This window comes from Kryptolebias marmoratus, linkage group LG7, assembly GCF_001649575.2.
Source record: "Kryptolebias marmoratus isolate JLee-2015 linkage group LG7, ASM164957v2, whole genome shotgun sequence".
NCBI classification, from domain to species: domain Eukaryota; kingdom Metazoa; phylum Chordata; class Actinopteri; order Cyprinodontiformes; family Rivulidae; genus Kryptolebias; species Kryptolebias marmoratus.
The window spans coordinates 21,278,166-21,293,865 of NC_051436.1; the positions used below are offsets into that span (position 1 = coordinate 21,278,166).

Genomic DNA, 15,700 nt, shown 5'->3' on the forward strand with positions numbered 1-15,700 from the left:
GACACGCTGGAGGGACTATGTTTCTCGGCTGGCCTGGGAACGCCTTGGGATTCCCCCGGAGGAGCTGGCCCAAGTGGCTGGGGAGAGGGAAGTCTGGGTCTCCCTGCTTAGGCTGCTGCCCCCGCGACCCGACCCTGGATAAGCGGAAGAGAATGGATGGATGGATGGATGGATGGATGGATGGAGTTATGATGTGAAAAGTTTGTTTACCAATACCTTTGTCACATTTTTTTATGTTTGCATAATAGTACAATATACATACTTATCACATTACAAAAAAAACACATCATAATCTAATGTTAATCTTGTAATATTATTTTAACATGTTTGAATATTAAATAAACCATGGTTAAGTAGGTTTGTTGTAATGACAAAAAAGCCTTTGTAAAAAATAAAACTATTATGTTATAATGTGAATTGTAATGTGCTTCCATACTGTAAGAGCCAAAATACATGTTTTATTTTGTTTATTTGTTAGGGTGGCACAGGTGTTCAAGTTTTTCTACACCCCAGGTGTTTGCTTAGGGGCATGACCGCATGTTATTTATTGGATACGGGCGTACCCAGGAAGTAGTTGGGTGACCGGGGTTTTTTGCAAACTTTTCTGTTGACCGTCAGTCTTAGGCACTGTCATTCTTAAGCCTTAATAGTCATTCTAGATGATTAATTTGAATGTCATTTCGCATAATTTTTAGTCCTGATCATATGTGTATTTGTTTTGATTAAGCCACAGTTTATTGTTATGACTTTTGAAAATAAATATGAAAACACAAGTGGGGCTCATCATGGCGTATTGCAGATGCATCACAGTATTAAAAACCTACTCAGCCAGCAGCGGCTAAGTTGATGGATTGAAGTCGCTACACATACTTTATGGTGAGAAGTATAGAATATGTGAGCAGAAACCTGATCTGTATTTTTTTTCCCTGTTGCAGATTTTAGTCACACAGCAGCTGTTTGTGCTGAATCAAGCCCTTACATTATGCAGGTATGTCTTTGATTTTCTTATATTGTACAACAGCAGGTTTACTTTGATGGCTGAAAGCTGCATCCCAACTTTGACCACATTTATAGCTGCTGAGATGGAGGGGAAAGAAGCAACAGTGAGTCCTGATAAGGAAATCAGATGAACAGGCAGACTGTAGAGTTTAAAACTGTTCTGAATATGTTCAACTTATCTGAGGCTTCACTGAAAACCTGCTGGATTTTGAAGCTTTATGTTCTGTAATGTCAGTGCAGGAGATCGAAGAAAAAAATCCATAATCTTAAACAAGGATTCACATAAAAAGTCCTTTAAAGTGTAAATATGTTGAAAGGGATTTTGATTAGATGATTTCTGTTTGTTCAGAACTGTTTTAGATTCATCTTTGTCTTGTAATCTTTACAGAGCCACACCATCCATCCACCATCCTGTGTGGTGTAAGTAAATCACTTAAAAAAACTCTTAACTTAATAGTATCTGTGTCCCTGCTGCCATTATTCAGTGTTTTTAATGAGTAACTGTTCCCTTCATGCACAGCTTCTGTAAATGAGAGACAATACAGAAGCATGCCGACACACGGGATCGGGAGGTGGAAGTATCTTTTACCAAAAGAACCTGTAAGTTTCTAAAACATCTGTTTTTTTTCTGCATCCTAACTGGTTACACGTTTATAACCACAGTTAAGCTAGACATGACTGAATGAGGTCAGGTTTACAGTATGTATGAGTTTAACAAACAACCTAAAACTCCTGGTTGGAGTCATTCATGTGAATGTTGGTGTGTTGTGATCATTTTGTTTCAGCCCAAAAAAAGGAAGGAGAAACATCGAATGAAACCGATTGTTTCAGCGACGAACACAGCGTATGGGACCCTGAATGTGTTGGTGTCGGGGTACGACATGACGACGGTGGAGCATTACACCCAGTACATCCACCACCTCTGCAACCGGCTCGGCATCAAGGTGGCAGAAAGGTGAGAAAATAGAGAAAGAATCTTGAAGAAACCTGTTGGGAATCTTTCAGAGATTTGAGACTGAAATGGAGGTTCACCTTCCAGCTGGACAATGGACCTGAGCATGCTCCTGAAGCAGCACTTCAGGGGTTTAAGCAGAATCAGTTAAATATGTTGATCCAGTTTAAGTCCAGGCTTCAATCCAACTCAGAAACTCTGGGTTGATTTAAAGATTGTTGGACACAAGCAGCTAACTTATGGCTCTACAAAGAATTGAGTTTTGAAATTCAAACACATATGCAAACATCATTATTCAGTTTCATATCTTTTTAAAAAACTTAAAGGGGACCTATTATGCTTCCTTGAACAACTCAGGATAGGTCTGTGGGCTGTACAAAACATGTTCATTACATTTAATGCACAAAATCATTCTCAGATATTGAGATTTCACCTGATCAGTTCTGCTTGTTTTGAGCTACGCCACTTTTATGCAAATAAGCAATCAGCAGGTCCAAACCTGAAAAGTGTACCGACGGCCACCTGGTAAAGATGACAAAAAATGAGTGTATCATTTGATAATTCTATGAAAGAAAATCTCATCCAGTATTTTTTACTCATTTAATTTTTTTCTCCTCAGTCCTGATTTAATTTCTTTTAGGAGAAAACTCTCAAACAGACACTGAGTGATTTAGTTTCTTTTAGAAACAAGAGTTCCATTAAAAAGAGAAGAAGTCCTTTCTATTCATGAACCTGTCTTTGGTATCTTTCTAGTATAATAACACATCATTTTAACACTTTTCAAATGTTTTTCTTACTCCTTGTCATATGCAGCTATGCTTTGCCAACCAAGACCACTGAGGTGATGCTGATGCAAGAACAAGGCACCAAATCATACATCGATTCTGTTCTGAAGACTCATGAACGTGTCATTCAGGTAAAAGTTCAGCTTTAATTCTCCTGTACCGTAGGTTGTATTAAGTTCCTGAGGAGGGAAAAAAAATCTCTTTTTTGTGTTTGTAGTTGAGCAGTTTGAACACCACATTGTGTCCAGTTTTCATGGAGGTTGTTTTAAAGAACCAACCAGAAGGACTTCAGCTCTCTTTGAAGGAGGTGAGTCAGCCATAAGTACAATAATTCAATTGATTTATTTTTCTGACTGGAAACGGTCATGTTATTGTCCTAAAGAATGCTTCAAAATGATTATTTAACCATTAGCTTCCTTGAGTCTAAATTAATGTTGCATCGTAGGGCTGCACAGCTTTGGCTTGTTAACAAGATGAATTCATATTAAAAAGCATGCTCCTCCAGTAGAATACCAACCAGGCACCTCTCAGTTAGGTTGTCCTCAGTCAGCATCCAAACACAGAGACACATGAGTGTTTAAGACCATGAAGACATTCACATCAACCTAAAAAAAGTAAATAAATACTGCAGACTCACCCTGAACTGGACAGGAAGTGTGTTAAAGGTTTTCTCCATTATTAGGAAACATCTCAAATTGCTTGAACAAATTTATGGCTCCTACAAAATAAAATAGTCACAAAATAAACTTGGAAATTATCTAATACAAAATATTAGTAAAATCACTGAGAAAAGTTTGAGCAGAAGCAACATCTTGTAAATTCTTAACATTGTTAAAACGAACATAACCTTTAACAGGAGAAGAACTTTATTAAAATGTCTTGTTTTAGTTTTAAAATGACTAATATTTTCCTTCTGTTTTTATCTCAGCACACCGAGGCAGATTTCCACTCACGCTTCAAGATACGTACAGAGCTGGAGGGACTCATGGCAAAGATGAAACAATGATCTTTTTTTTTAAGTTGACCTTTTGACCTTCAAAACTTTATTTTTAAATTGTGAGAAAGAAAAAAAGAAAACAGTTGTCTCATCTTATTGTCTTTTGTTTCCAGTAAAAAGCAATACAAAATCGGACAAATGACACTGGTGTTTCTTTGACTTATTGGAACTACAGCTACATGTCTAAGAAGCCACTCTCTGGAGTTTGTGGATGACTGTTGTGTCTTGCCCATGGAAAGCCCGTCACTCTGACAGTGTCACATTCATTTCTCCTCCTCTTGTAATGGCAGCATTTAATATAGGGTAACACCTGTTGGTGTTGAGTCCTGGTTATGTTATGACTTCTCACAGAATGACCTTGTTTACAGGAGTGATGTTGGATTTTCTCCTCATGGGAACCAGACTGCCCTGCTTTTCCCTAACTCCTCCTTCTAGTCCGGTATTTCAGTATCTTTAATAAAAGCTCCTGTGTTGACTTGGGGAGGCAGCGAGTGATTCTCTGAATTCAGTGCACTTTGGGTTCTCAGGTTACTGAAAAATATACCACAAAAAAATTTCTGAACATTGCGTCTGCTGAAGGACTATTTGAACCTCTGAAAAACAAATGTTTTCCCACCTTATGCATGAAATCCCAGACGTTATTAGGAATTTCTATGTTACTTAGGTTGTTTTAAATTCAACCCCGTAACTGGACAAATTTATTCTTGTTTGAGTATGACTCTAAAACATAATCACAATAAATCTTCCAGGTCCTTTGTAATCACCTGTCCCTTATGTAAAATAACTTATTGTGAGTATATTTTATTTGATTCTAAATAATAATAATTTGACTGTTAAGTAGAATATGGCAACTTAATGTACAATCAGTCTTCATAAATGATGAAACTACACTTTAACATAGTTGTTAGATCATTTTTTTTGTTTTCTATTCATCCTCTAAACTTTACATACAGTTCAACAAACATTTGTCTAATATTTGTTATTATTATCCAAAAATGTATAACAATATATCAAGTAACAGGGTTGAATGAATGACAACATTTTATCAAGTTAAAATTGACTTTAATTAATTCATTAAAACAAAAAAGAGAAAAGATGAAACACTACATATTTAACATTGTTTAAAAAATACCATCACATTTAGATTGAACGGATCTGTTCCAGGAGAAGAAAAATTGAAGGACTTCATAGGCTGAATACAAAATCTATCTTACTGGAATCAGTTTAACAATAACAACTGACATCACAACACAATAACATTCAACTATGAATGTTATTAATAAAAATCATTTTATATGTGCTTGAATCTGCCATCTGTGCTATCAGCAGTAAAAAAAAAGTGCATTGCTGTCAGCTCTAAAAAAATGGGAATTGAGTTTTAACTAAACTGAACTAATAAGTTTGATGAATGAAAGTGATTGTGGATGGTTACTTTTCTCACCTGATCTGTTGTTCCTGCTATTTGTTTTTTTTTATCCTTTAGTCAGACAGTCTATCCCAGATTTCCTTCTGAATTCGCATGTGACGTGAATCACGGGCTGAGGATGCGGGATGAACTCAAGAACATCATCGAATGGATACCACAGTACATCCTCTTAAAGAGGCCAAAATAATCTGTTTTTGGTTATCCTGGCATGGTGCGTACATTTGACTTGAACACTGGTTTCATCTATAGAAAGGATTATTCCTGGATACAATGCTTCTTCATAAGTGAGCACACACCACTCCCCTATTACCTCTGGGTCATCCCAATCAATTTGTTTCTGCCCTTGTGATGCCATAGCTGGGACTTTCCTGACAAAGCTGAAATGCTTTGTGTTCCAGCATTCATATTCAAGCTTTCCATCGGCGGAACACGTGCAGCTGACATCTTGTGATATTATCTCCTTGAGCAAGAGTAATTACCTGATGGATGTGCATGGTGCCGTAGTGGTTAGAGCTGTTGCCTCCCAGCAAGAAGGTTGCAGGATCGCTTCCTGACCTGGGGCCTTTCTGGGTGGAGTTTGCATGTTCTCCCTGTGCACACGTGGGTGTACTCTGGGTACTCTGGTTTCCTCCCACAGACCAAAAACATGCATGTTAGGTTAATTGATGACTCTAAAATTGTCCCTAGGTGTGAATGGTTGTTTGTCTCTATGTGGCCCTGCGATGGACTTGCGACCTGTCCAGGGTGTCCCCCACCTCTTGCACAGTGACTGCTGGGGATAGGCACCAGCTCCCTGCGACCCGGAATAGAGAAGCGGGTAAAGAAAATGGATGGATGGACGTGCCTGGGAATGGTGGACAGCATCTTTTGCAGTGCCTGCTCAACAGCTTCATACAGTTTGAAGTGTTCGTCTCGGACAGGGCCTTGAAGAGCTTATAAGCATTAATGATGTCCCTGCCATGGCAGATGAGGTTATCTGCTGATCTCTTTAACACCAACACCAACACCGTCTGGTGCTCCTTTTCCATGACTGGACTCAAAAAAATTCCAGGTCCCTCTCAGTCCTCTCTTGTCAAGTTCTGTACTGTGTACTGTGTACAGGGCCCATCACTAAAAACGTGCACAACAGATACCTTTGGGTGTGTGGTCTGCACATAGTCCAGAGCAGGTTTCAAATATTCCCATATGGCAGCTGGACTCTTATGTTTGGATGGTGAAATGGAGGTAAAGCAGGTTGGTTCTTGGGTTCCACCAACATAGATGACCCCTGTGGGAAGTGTGGCCTGTTGGGATGGGATGATCCAAAGTGTACTGACTGAATTTCAGTGCTGTACTTACAAGAAAAGGTCTCAGAAAAGTCAGTGTGGATAAGGCATTCATCATTGGCCATGCAACTGCGCAGTCCACGGTAGTAGGGATATGTTGAAGAGATGCCTTTTAAACTTTGTGAGGTTTGTGTGAAACCTCTCTGCAAGCTCCTCTTGAATGCTCTCAATTGTTTTTTTTTACTGTGATTTTTGCGACCCAAGTGTACTGGCAAATGTCTATATTAGTAGAAATAACTGGCAGATTTATAAAGGTATTTGTCTGTTATATTGCAAAGACATGGATATTTCCATTTATCTCTTTATAATCTATGCAATGGTTTTTGTACAGTGCCCTGAGACGACTTTTGTTCTGATTTGGCGCTATATAAATAAACTGAATTGAACTGAGTTGAACCAATAAGTACAAAAAGGGACCAATGCACATTGTGAAAGTCCCAGTCACTGGTGGTGGGCAGATCGATCCAAATATAAAAAATATCAATACTAATGTTAGTACTGATATTGACTGATATTAGTATATGGAATCAATACCTTAGTTTCAGTTTTTTAGTATGGACATCTTCGGTTTTGTTATCTGTTTGTGAATGTTCCTCTGCTTCCAAGTGCCACTCTTGTTATAGCGCACGGTGGAGCGGGCACACTTTGCTATTCCCTCCTCTTGTGCTTTGGTGTTAAACCTTCACGTGACAAACAAGCAAGCAAGGTCAGGCTCAGGTCCAGTGAAAGCAAGAAATGCCCCATGAGTTGGAGACAAACAGGCCTGTAGTTGTAAATTAAAAGGCAGATCAAGATCTGGAGTCCCATATTTTAAACTTTTACATGGATATTAAACAAAAATTCAACAATCTGAATATTAACTGGATCAGTACAAGTACTAAAGAAATAAACAAAGCAGTCAATGAAAACAAATGGTGGTCTTTTTAAATATATGTTTGTAAATCTCGTAGATCCGCCTAAAATGTAACATTTTAAAGACTGTAAAAGATAAAATAATCTCTGAAGATTCTCAGAACTCGTGTAGCTGATTTCTATGAACAGACTCCCTGTCAGAGTAATACTTTAGGGAAGCTGTTTTGTCAAAATATAGAAATGTCCTATGAGTCAATGTGATGAAAATGAAACACTTTATCACCTCCTCTGTTACAGGACCGTGGAGATCAGAGATAATATGATGTCAGTAGGTTTCAATATTGAAATGAATGCAACATCTGCTTTTTTAATGGACTGTTTAAAGAAGGCTTCAAAGACTCAAAGAGACAATGTTGTGGTTGGTGATGTGTGTCATTAATACACACTCCTGGAAAACAGGAGCAAAGGCTGTTTTGGAACAAAAAATGATTACTAGTGAGGCTGTTTTTAAGAACATTGTGACAAACAATAGAAATAAACAATGGAGCTCAAATATAAATCAAGTTGTCATTTAGTTTAGATGCTGCTTAGTATTCTTAACCTTTATTTAACCTGGCAAGTCTCATTGAGATCACAAATCTCTTTTTTTAAGGGAGTCCTGGGCCTGAAGGCAGCCTAACATGCATGTTTTTAAACTGCGGGAGGAAACCAGAGTGCCTGGGGAAAACCCACACAAACAGACCCCAGGTCCAACTTGGGCTTTGAATCCAAAATCTTCTTGCTGTGAGGCAACAGTGCTAACCACTAAGCTGCTTAGTTTCTTTGGTTTGTTTTGTTTTAGTCTTTTGTATTGTGTGATAAATTGTGATGGATATAAAGGGATGTGTATGTGTCTAATTTTCAACTAAAGTAAAATAAAAGGCAGGTAGACAGGAACAGGAATGCCTCTTGGTTGTATTTCCAACCTAAAAATGATACAACAGCAAGTATGAAAGTATTTTTTATTTATCCATTAAACTTTGCCCAGATTCTGTCCTGGATTTTAATTAATTAATTAATCTGATGAAAAAAATCATAAAAAATCTTGCAGTATTGCACACCACTACCAGTCACTGAAGATATGTCTACACAAAGGGAGCATCATCGTATTGTGTTAGAATACAAAATTTCATAGCCACTGCACCTGCCATCTGGACTCAGGTATTGGACTCTTTACAACACTCTGAGTCGTTCTGCACTGTCTAAACAACTCACTTCAGCCAGACTATGTAGAATTTTATAAAGATGAAATGATTTACAACAAAATATCAAAATGGGCATAAATATAGACTGTGACGTGTGTAGGTGACAGACTATACCTAAAGTGAGTTTTATTGCATTTTACAGAAAGTTCTGACTAGTGGACCTTTCTGTGAGGTTAAATATTATTTCCACCTCTACATTTGCGTGCTTAACATTTTTTGTCAGTGAGTTCATTTTTTTAACCTTTATTTTACCAGGATAAAAAAACCCCAATGAGATTAAAAACCTTTTTTTCAAAGGAGTCCTGGCCAAGAGGCAACAACAAATACAACAAAAAGAAATAACACAGTTAAAAGAAAAATGTCAAGCTATGAAAAACAGGTACATGCCATTGAATTGGTCTCAAGAACTTCTAGTTTGAATGTGAAAGCTCTAAATGAGATGAATTCATTCAATCTCAGAGATTCTTGTAGCAACTTCCAAGAAGAGGGAGCAGTGTGGGGTACATTTTAGGACATCATCAGGTATCAGAAAAAAAGCTGTCAGGTCTTAGGGAAAAGATCCTCAGAGAGAAGCTTTCTGCAGGTGGCGCTGTTGTCAGGATATTTTTCCAACTTTATTTATCTTCACAAACAATTACAAAATGTTTGGAGATGCCAGAATCATTATGGGATTTTATTCCACACAACATATTTAAAATGGTAGGGGGTTTAACATTTTTTCCTAAGCTGCAACTAAATTGCCAGTAAAACTCTCAAAGTTTTATCAACAGAGATTACTCTCATGGAATTGTGTCAAACACACATTTTCTTTGTGGAATATTGTTTGTGTCTGTGCTGATATCAGTCTGCTTTGTTTTTGTAATAATGAAAATAAATAAAGTTGGGGAAAAAAAAATCCTGACAACAAAAACTAATCCTGCAGAAGGCTTCTCTCTGAGACCTGATTCAGTTTTTTCTGATACCTGAGGACGTCCTAAAATGTACAACGTACTTCTTTTCAAATTTAGTCTGAGCAAAAGGGACAGAAAGAAGCAGCAAATCATGTGAGCAAAAAGTATAAGTGTCAACATTTCTCAGTCCAATTGCAGCACAAAGGTAGAAGTCCAAGCAGAGCCTTGTAAATAAAAGTTAACCAATGGGAGTACATTCGGGCAGCCAGACCCTAGGCCAACCATCCATGCATATAAATCACAATGGTGTGTTGACATTTTGCAGTTTGTAATGAACCTCAGAGAAGAGAAGTAAACAGAGAGCATTTAGGAAATAATAATAAAAAACAGCAACACTGACCGTTTCAAATGGTGCAGGTCCAGATAATGTCCTCTTTATTGTTTTTATTTTCTGTTTTAAGTTGCTGGATGAAGTTGCTGTCAATCTTCGTGATGGAAACCTCAAAGTATGTTATCATTTTATGTAGGAGCTTTATTTTCTGTAGAAATGTGTTATTTTGCAGAAGGGCTTCTGATATTTTTCTAAATGCCAACATATACAAAGATTAAAAGGACTTAAAAGTTAAAGGACTTCAAAAAATAATGGTCATGATCAATTTAAACATATATGTAATCTATTTCTGTAAAGTTTTTACTTCAGATTAACAGGATTAAACAGGCTTATCCTTCCTTCCTTACCTTCTCACCAAACTTTTTGCTGATGGCCTGGACACACATAGGTTCAGATCAGGAGTGTCTAAAATTGATTGATTGATTAAGAGGGAAAGCATGCAAAATTAGCAGGGGATCAGTTAACTATCTTTCCCATTGGTTAGGAGCCAAGATTCTGATGGCAGATCAGTCTACTTTATGCTGCGAATGTTCAAAGAAGACCATGTCATAACAAACAGTGGTTACATTTGCATAGCTTCTACTTTAGCACTGTAAATGCACTTTTAATGGTGCAGGTGCTGGAAGAGCAGTCAACATACATTCATGTATGGACCAATCCCATCCCCTTCTGTCACTCAAGAGTCCCTATTGAGATAAGAAAGCTAAAAAAAGACCTGATAAACATACATTATTACAAACAGCCACAGCACCAGCAGTGAAAAAAACAAATAAAAAAGGCAAACTGCCCCGGATGGTTTTAAGGACTGAACTGATTCTTTGCAGTCTAAAAAAGGAATATATTGTGTGTGTTTTCTCTGGGTACTCCATTTTCCACCCTAAACCTAAAAGTAAGTGAGTACAGGAAATCAATGAAATAAAACTATTAATGCCTTACTTCAGGTTGAATTTCAGCAGTGGTGGGCTGTCAGGGCCAGCAAGGCCTTCTCTGCTGGCCTAACATAACCAAGAATCATGATCATAATTACGATAAAGGTTAATTTAATTTTTAATTTACTTTCCCTAGATATCTAAAAGTATTCATATTCTCTTTGTGTCATATAATGCTCCTTCCAGTGCTGTTGTTTTTAGGTTAGAGTTTTTATCCAATCAGAATTCAGCTACCTTATGTTGCCAGAGGCTGTATGAAATCTGCCCGGGCCTTCAGAATCAGCAATAAAGGCGTCTGTGCGCTGTAAGTCAATGCCCAAATACTGTTGATAGACAGTTGTGATAGCCAATCAGTTCACGAGTTGTGTCAGTAAGGCCCTCTAGCTGGCCTCACGTTGAACGTGACATTTACGCGTCCTGTGATTGGATATGGATACTTAATAGTTTGAGCCATGGCAGTGCTCTGCAGATCAACAGAGTCGCACCCGGGACTGCAGATTCAGTCAGATTTATGAAGAAACGGTGAGCATCTCAGGTGCACACTACCAACAACTCCACAGCAACATTCTGGACAACATTCTTTGCCAGATATGGAATTGATTTCAAGATCACGAAGAATTATTGTTTCTCTCCCTTCTCGACCCTCAGCACTTCCAGACATACCGGAGAAAGTTTCTACAAATAGCCTTTTCCAGCTTAACAGAAAATCACAGCGCACTGTTCGACCTGCCCCGACTAAAAACAGAACTCAGTGTAATGTATGCCATGACTGATTTTGAGAGGAAAAGTCCAGCGGATCTCCTTGATTTTCTTAGGATCAAAGAACTGAGTGAGAGTATGGGACAGCTTTACGCACTGATAATCCCTTTGTCCACTGCTTCTGTTGAGCAATCATTCTCAGCCTTAAAGCGAGTTAAAACATACGCAAGAAACACAACTGGACAGACGCGGCTTTCAGCATTGGCCTTCATGTCAACAAAAAAGGATTTATTGTTGGAACTGAAACACACAGACAAACAGTACAACCAAGTCATTGAGGTCTTTTTGAGGAAAGAAGAGAATGGATTTTGTGTTGAAATAAGTGTTTTGGGGGACACAGCAGTTTTGGTGAGTGCAAACATTTTATTTATTTTATTCTATTTTATTTAGTTTTGACAGTAGCATACCAGATATGTTTTAATTGCTGATGCAGATTTGTTGATTTTTAAAATGCGCCGGATAGTAGACCATTTTGTACACAACTGAGGTGATGCAATGCCAAGTAGTGCTTAAGTGTGTTTCTAACTACTCTCCAATCCTGGTGTTATAAATGCTGGCATAATGAAAGGTATTTATTGACTAAGTTGGACATCACTGAAGGCCTCAGTGTGAAATGCACCACCCACCACTGGGCCCATCGGCACATTGCAAATCCAACGCATGACAGGTCACTACATTAGAAAAAAACCCTTGTCTGACTGTAACCTAAGGAAACAAACAGAATGCAGCTGACTGAAACAATAAATTATAATTGAGCAATTCATCATTTTTGTGTGGTTCACGTGAAGCTATGTTACACACTAGTTATCACACTGAACTTCTTAGGTTTTCTTTTTGTTTTATTATATTGGTGCCTGATGTACTGTAGCTACCAATGTAAGTACACCACAAGTGCAGTTCGTAACATGTGGTCTGACTTTTGCCAAAATAAGCCAATAAATCACCCATGTAGAGATGGAAAATCACCTGTAGATTTGAGTCTCATTCACTCATTTGATGTCTGGTTCGATGTTAGTTCAGTCACAGGAGTCTTAATTCAAAAGGTAATACTTTTGCAACATCAATTCTTTTGAAAATTTCGAGCAAATAAATGAAAACGGCAAAAGAAACAAAAACTTACCATGACACAGTTACAAGTGCTTTGATTTAATCTTGTTGAAGGCTCTACAATTAAGACACATACAAGAGGTCAGTTTAAACATTATTTTTAAAAGCTTATGGTTTTTATTAATTTAAATTTGATTTTATATATTATTTATTTTAATTAAGCTTCAATTTACTAAAGTTCATAAAGGATTTAAAAAAAAAGGACTTTTATATGCATCACCCCCAAATTAAGTTCAATAATTTAAAGTATTTTTTAGACTTGTTAGTTATAGGATTCATTTGTCTTTCTCCTGTTTCTATGCAAATCCCACGGTTTATCTTTTTGGACTAGCCTTTCTTAGTTTATTAATGTGGTCCAAGTACACCCAATTCAAAATCACATTACTGTTGTCTTAAAATAACTCTAATATTTAAATTGTCAAAGTGTTTCCTGCAAACACTGTTATTTAATCCTTAACATTGCTGTCAATTTTGCATGATTAATCTGGCAGACATATTTTGAAAATCGTATTAGAATTGATCCCTAGGCTACACCAGAACTACTACAACTAGCTGCTAGTTGCTTTCATTTTGCTCTGTGAATCACTTTGGGATGTCTGTGACTGTGAAAAGTGCTAAAGAAAAAAAATTGACTTAAAATTGACACAAACAAACTTTTATTCTTCCACTTGGTTGAAGACTGCAACAACATTTCAAGAATCAATGTTTAACTTCAGATCCTGTAACCTCCGTTTTCAAAAGAAAACTCCCAAGAAACACAATTTTGGTTAGCAAATCTATTTTAATATATAATATTTATTTTTTTTAGCACAATGACAAAATGGCATAATTTCAGTTCAGTCTCTTAAATCATGACAAAAAGCCACATCTTTGCCTTTCCCCCACTTATAATCTGTTACAATCACGGCAGAAATCATCCTGCTTCCTTAGGAGGAAACATTATGAAAGGTTTCTAACAGCATTAAGTCTATGGCATTCACCAGGTTTAAGGTGTAAGCTAAACATGAAAATATGGAAGTTTAAATACTTCTCAGTCCTTTGCTAGGCGATGTCATGGTTTTCAAATACATGTGTTTTAATATCACTAGGACAGAACTGGGTCACTTTACTGTCTCAAATCAAAGTCAGTGATATGTACGATACCTAACAGTTGCACATCTACATAAACATGTTTATTTAACAGTTTTAAGTCTTAAATAACATGATGGACTGGACTCCCTGTTTAACAAATACACCTGCCACGTGTTACACCATTTGAGAGCTATGAACTTTAAAAAATAACTAAAATGAGAGATAACCGCCCATTATTTGATTTGAAACAGTGAAAGAAAATACTCTTTACCTGTACTATCTTTAATTTGAAAGGAAATCAGCTGTGAAATGCCATTTTCTGTCTGCAAAAAGCCTCAAACCCACAAATTCCTTCAAGCAACTCAAAATTAAAATGACTACAAACCCACAAATCATGCCAGAGGAATGTTTTTAGTCTTTAAACTTCTGCCCACCATTTATTTACCACCACTCCAACTGCAATGACAGCAAATACATCACTTCAGAACGGTCTCTTATGTCAAGAACAGATAAGCACACACCTACAAAAAAATCTCAAGTCTAGCCACAAACATTTATCAGAAATCAAGATTGTTCATCACAAACCTCTTGACATTTACGTTAACCATGTCATGATTTCAAGTCCCCAAACTGTCTTCAATCAGCCGAGTTGTTTCTGTAACTTAAGCTTGACAAACATGTTTTTTGAGGATAAAATGTAAACTTTGTTCATAACAAAAGAAAGGAAATGATATGCAGCTCCAAAAAAGATACAGTAAGTAAAAAAGTTAAGAACAGGCTTAAACACTAAACAGAAATGCTATTTTTTTACCTTATTGGTTGAACAGGCAAAAAATTGCTGCTATAATTCTCTGAAGAGATAAAATCATCATTCCCATTATTGAGACATGTAATTCTCCACAGTTCAGCATTCTTGTGCAATGACTGCCACATTCAAAATATTCTGTATAAATATGCAGTTCAGTTCAGCGTATTTATCTAGAGCACTAACTGTATTTTGTACACGTGCTATGTGTTGCTTTCTTTTTGCCATTCCTTTTCTCTGCTTGCATCTATTTTCTACTCATCCTCACTACTTACACTACTCTTTCCAGCACTCACATCAATCCCTCCTCAATGTTAGCTCATCCATGCACCCTTTAACACTTGACTCCCAACATAACACAGCCATTAGAAGCCTTATGCAGCACACTGTAAGGGAAAAAATAATTGTATAAAACAGAAAAATACAAACTAAATTACTGTGAAATGATTCTATTAGTTAGTAAAAGCACAGCCTACTATGTTTTAGGAATATGCTGTATTTCAATATTAAAGTGTTTTAGAATTGAAGAAGCGTCCTCACATTGCCCGGTTAAAATGTGGTTTTAGCTCATTAGCTAGCAGGAAAACCAGCATTATTAGCTTTATTGGCCCCATCTACACTATTCTGGATATTTTGTCAAGACTTAAATATTTTTTCCAGTTTGTAAAAACAAAACAAAAAACCCCATACTGCCCCACTAGGTCCACACACACACATATATATATATATATATATATATATATATATATATATACACACACACACACAAACACACGCAGACGCACACAGTTATTAACTTATCAGCACACAACCAAAGTTTGACAGTGACAGGATTGAGATAAAGCAAAAAATGCAAATAAACAACAATAACACGATTACAAATGGCTTCATTTTTGTTTTAGGTTCTAGGGAACAAAATTATAGTGAGTATGTGTGAAACAGACTGTTAATGTTTCTTAAAAGCTTTGTCTTTCACATCTACACAAATCTTCTACAACCATAGTTTTTTTTTTAAAATTCTGTTTTGCAAAACAGACCAAAAACTCAGTTCACATGTGGACAACAGGGGCAAAATAGGTAGAAAATATGAGTTTTTAAAATATCCTTAGTAGCGTAGACAGGGCCTAAGATTAAAGCCACTGTACTCCTTATCAGCTCAATATTTTTA

At 36.9% G+C, this 15,700-nt stretch overlaps 1 protein-coding gene across 2 annotated transcripts in view; it reads left to right on the top strand.

The window, feature by feature from the left end:
* The window catches only part of mrpl48 (mitochondrial ribosomal protein L48), a 7,744-nt gene extending 3,536 nt beyond the window's left edge, over positions 1-4,208 (top strand). For both annotated transcript variants that reach the window (XM_017432016.3, XM_017432017.2), the window contains exons 2-8: positions 936-988; positions 1,388-1,419; positions 1,520-1,599; positions 1,785-1,954; positions 2,765-2,867; positions 2,954-3,043; positions 3,665-4,208. In XM_017432016.3, coding sequence (XP_017287505.1) covers positions 936-988; positions 1,388-1,419; positions 1,520-1,599; positions 1,785-1,954; positions 2,765-2,867; positions 2,954-3,043; positions 3,665-3,742 — 606 coding nt within the window. In that variant the 3' untranslated portion in view covers positions 3,743-4,208. The remainder of the gene's footprint in view (positions 1-935; positions 989-1,387; positions 1,420-1,519; positions 1,600-1,784; positions 1,955-2,764; positions 2,868-2,953; positions 3,044-3,664) is intronic.
* Positions 4,209-15,700: the final 11,492 nt, after the last annotated feature.